Source organism: Otolemur garnettii, unplaced genomic scaffold (genome assembly GCF_000181295.1).
Source record: "Otolemur garnettii isolate 467f Iridium unplaced genomic scaffold, OtoGar3 scaffold00025, whole genome shotgun sequence".
NCBI classification, from domain to species: domain Eukaryota; kingdom Metazoa; phylum Chordata; class Mammalia; order Primates; family Galagidae; genus Otolemur; species Otolemur garnettii.
The window spans coordinates 19,313,388-19,317,805 of NW_003852420.1; the positions used below are offsets into that span (position 1 = coordinate 19,313,388).

The window sequence follows — 4,418 nt, forward strand, 5'->3', positions numbered from 1 at the left end:
TCTCAAAAAAAAAAAAAAAAAAAAAAATAGAAAGATTAACTGGACACTGTGGTGAGTACCTGTAGTCCCAACTATTTGGGAGGCTGAGGCAAGAGGATTGCTTGAGCCCAGGAGTTTGAAGTTGCAGTGAGGCACAGCACTCTATCCAGGGTGACAGTGGGACTCTGTCTCAAACAACAAAACAAAACAAAAATCTAGGTATAGTCTATTTTAATTTGTGAACAAAGTTAAGTCAGGCTGCAAGTGAAATATTTGGTAATTCCTGGGTTGTACATTTACTGTATGTATACTCTCCCAAATGTCTTAAGTGAAACTGTGATGGAAGGGATATTGACATTAAGTTTTCTTCCAGCTTCATTCTTACAAACATTGTCTAGGACAGTGGTTCTCAACCTTCCTAATGCTGCAGCCCTTTAATACAGTTCCCGTGGGTCGCTACCCACAGGTTGAGAACCGCTGGTCTAGGAGGAAAATGTAGCCATTTGCATATTGTTTTACCACCTGCCTGGTCTGAAAGGCACTGGAGCCAGCTAAGAAGCAGATGTCATGCTCTGGGTAAATGTTTGCTTTGGAGGTCTGTCCAGATCATGGTCTCTTAGCAGTGATGGCACAAAATGACCTCCTCTTCTGTACTGTTGCCACCCAGGTCCCTGAGGCTTGGATGCTTATGAATGTCAACCTACCTTTATTTTAATAGGGGCACTAGAGACTTTGGTGTACCTTAATTGTAGTCCTAGCATAAATGGCTAACCACCATCACCAACTCTGTGCAGAGTAATGTTGCTCTGAAGTTTTTGGAAAAAGACTCCCACTGAAGTTTATTCATTGAACCCTTGGCTTCTAGGATGAATTGGGTAGAAAAGGAGCACCATGTCCCCTGGACATGTTTAGAACATACTATAACACAAGTAAACAGCTGCAAAATGTTCCTTTTTTTAAAGTTTAGAATGTTTTTGTCATCTTTTATTTTAGTGAAAGTATATTATGCTGATTTGTTAGTATGTCTTCAAAGTGCCTTTCATTATATGACTAAACCTTTCTTTCTCTGTTTCTTCTAATGCCCTAATTATATTTTTCAGTACAATTAAATATCGTTAAAAGTTCTAACTCTGAATCTGGCAGCTAATAAAAGGGCTCCAGGTATCTGTCGTTTTCTAATGAAATAACTTTTCCTTTCATAGTCTGTGTCCTTCTGATAGGAGATCCACTGAGCAAAGGGAATCTCCTGGCCACAAAATCTTTGGTGCTTTAATGTTTGAAACTTTATAGCTTAAGATTCTTAAAGCTGATTTTGTTTCTATAATTCTTGCTAGGGTGGCTAATCGACTAATTTATTCATTTAGTGTATTAATTTCTATTGCTTTCTTCCTTTCAAATGCTGCCCCTCAGCCCGTCTGGCATGTTTGATTATGACTTTGAGTAAGTTTGATTTGAATTAGTATTTGTGCTGTGTTGTTTAGTGTGTAGACGCCAGTATGCCTTTTTGAGACCTTTCTAACCCATAGTTTATCTGTTTAATTGTAGGTATGTATATTAGGTTAGGCTGGGAAGTTTTTTTTAAAAACAGAAAAACGTGATGGAGGTAACATTTTATTTAATAACTTAAGCAAAATTAAGTAAACTTCACTTTTATGCATTTTAATTTCTTTTAAAATGGATAACCTTTACTTTAATTCATATTTAAATTGATTTTCTGGCTTTGCTTCATAAGGAGATTAATAGTTTAAGATCTTGATATTTTGCTTTGGAAAGATTTAAAAATTGAAATTTGTTTAATTTCTTTTGTGTTTCATGTCCAGAAATACAAACTCCTAGTCTCTTTCCTGTTCCTAATCACCATGTGTCTCAGTAATTTTCAGGGATGTAGTTACAGAGCTAACATATTAACATAGAGCATGCCCTCTTCATTCAATTTCTTTAACATGTAATTTTGGAATAATTTTGAAAAGTTATATGGCTATTGTAACTGCGATGTACATTTTTTTTTTAGAGTCCTCTGAGTTTGCCTGTGGCAAAAATATCTGCTTGTAATTTTTAATACTTGCTTAATAATATCTGGGTAAACAACTAAATATGACATAGTCTAATGAAGAATGTGGATTTTACTTAACCAAATAGTCTTTGTTATAGCTTGTGCCCTATGCAGTAGCTGATTGTTAGACCCATTTTCTATAAATTAAAATGCAAATATCTTTTATCTTTCCTATCACAGGATTGATCTGAAGTTAAACAAAAAACCACGAGCTGTAAGTATCAGCTAGACGACTTCAGAGAGGCTGGAAATTTTGTAAATTATTAGAAAAATGTACTCTTCTTTAGAGCTTGGGTATTCCTAACCTGGGGTCACAATTCTTGTTTTAAAGTCTGGGGTATCCTTCTGGATATACTTCACCTCGCAGGTGTTATTTACCTTTTTAATGTTTGGAAAGAGAAGGAGATCACATATATTTTCACTGAAACTCCCTTTGATTAAATAATAAATTGGGGTTTTTTTGAGACAGAGTCTCACTTTGTCATCCTGAATAAAGTGCTATGGCATCATAGCTCACAACAACCTCAAACTCTTGGGCTCAAGTGATCCTCTTGCCTCAGCCTCCCGAGTAGTAGCTACAGGCGCCCTTCACAATGCCTGGCTGTTTCTTTTTTTTAAGAGACGGGATATCTCTCTTGCTCAGGTTGTTCTCGAACTCCTGAGTTCAAGCAATTCACCTGCTTTGGCCTCCCATAGTGCTAGGATTACAGGTGTGAGCCACCTCACCTGGCCTAAATAATAAATTGTTAATACTAGCTCTTTTTCTTAACCAATGATTTCAGAACAGAATTGATATCCCTTCATGGACTCAGAAGACATACCATTTTCAGGTGCCAAATATTGTACATTTTTCAAATATCGTTACATTTAAATTAGAATCTTTATCTATAGAACAATCTCCTAGAAGAGTTTTTTTTTTTTAGACAGAGTCTCAAGCTGCTGCCCTGGGTAGAGTGCGGTGGCATCACAGCTCACGGCAACCTCCAACTCCTGGGCTTAAGCGATTCTCTTGCCTCTGCCTCCCAAGTAGCTGGGACTAAAGGCACCCGCCACAACACCTGGCTATTTTTTGGTTGTAGTTGTCATTGTTGTTTGGCAGGCCCAGGCTGGATTCAAACCCGCCAGCGCTGATATATGTGGCTAGCACCTTAGCTGCTTGAGCTATAGGCGCTGAGCCTCCTAGCAGAGTTTTTTATGAGATTTTTTTTCCATTAGGTCAAACCAGTGTTCTACTGAGAATAAGTTGGGACTTTTATTTTTCTCTCTTTAGGACTATTAGAAGACTCATTCGTGCAGAAGCTTCCAGGCTATAGAGCCCTGCTTCCCATCTCCGACCTCACAAAGATGAACATCCCTCACCTGAGTGTGTGGCCGTCCACCTCGCTCTCCCAGACCCAGTGCCTGTGACTCTTGAATAGTTTGTTCTAAATGTGGTGACGAGTCATTTCTGTAAAACTTGGATCATTTAATTTGTGTCATTTTTAGTAACAGAATTGCAGGAAGACCAAAACCTGGTTATATAATCCCAACAAACTGCTAACCATGCATTTCTCCCTTCTTAGAATGAATGTCTTCCCCTAAACTGGCTGGCACCAGCTTTGTGTGTGATACCCATCAAGAAATGTTCTCTGGTTTTATCTCATGCTGAAAGTAGAACACAAGTCACATTTCAGACAGAGGCTGTAAATATCTGGCATTTTCTTATTTGGTTTTGTGTTTTATTCTTTTTCTATTGTTGTTTTTACCATTGTATTTTCTTCTGGGCCTTTTTTTGTAATGCCTTTGTACAGCTCATACCTTCCTGCTGGCATATCTGATAATCTGTTTCATGCAGTTGCCAATATTCTTAACGGAAAAGAAACTCTGGTTTGTTGTTAAGTAAAATGGGAAACTTGGCTCTTTGGTTTTTTGCAAGGGAAGGTAAAAGAGTGTTTATTTAGTAATTACCTATCTTAAATCTTTCTGAGTTGGAAGCAGATTCCTATTCAAGGAATAGGAAAAATGGAAAAACATAAGTTTGAATCAGTCCTTTCTATTTTTATTCTTTTGTATAAATAAAATTTCACAGGCTTTGACTTCTCATGTTTTACTTTTAAGCCTGTAATTGTTTTTTCACTTATTTATTCATATCATGCCTTATGGAAATTTCTTTCTTTTCCTATAGTTTTCTCTCTGCTGGTATTCGCCTAATTAAATAATTGCTCTAAAAATCACTGTGGCATCTGGAAAGACTAAACATTACAGCAGAAGCTGATAGAGTTTTGAGCAGAGTGAAAGATAGTGTCAGTGAAAATCAGTGTTGCCCAAATGATTCCCCCTTCCTTGCTAGGGTTGATGGACTTAGGGACTTGCTGATAATAGTTACCTGCCTTTAGTGCCTGGTGAT

The 4,418-nt window shown here is 37.4% G+C and overlaps 1 protein-coding gene across 2 annotated transcripts in view; it reads left to right on the forward strand.

Annotated features, from left to right (window-relative positions):
- The window catches only part of MEAF6 (MYST/Esa1 associated factor 6), a 27,752-nt gene extending 23,507 nt beyond the window's left edge, over positions 1-4,245 (forward strand). Inside the window, exons 6-8 of one of the 2 annotated variants that reach the window (XR_002772919.1) lie at positions 1,525-1,582; positions 2,213-2,246; positions 3,303-4,245. Coding sequence is in view for 1 of the 2 variants with exons in the window: in XM_003788161.3 (XP_003788209.1) it covers positions 2,213-2,246; positions 3,303-3,311 (43 nt within the window). In the remaining variant the exon portion in view is untranslated. The remainder of the gene's footprint in view (positions 1-1,524; positions 1,583-2,212; positions 2,247-3,302) is intronic. The other variant, XM_003788161.3, reaches the window with a different exon arrangement.
- Positions 4,246-4,418: the final 173 nt, after the last annotated feature.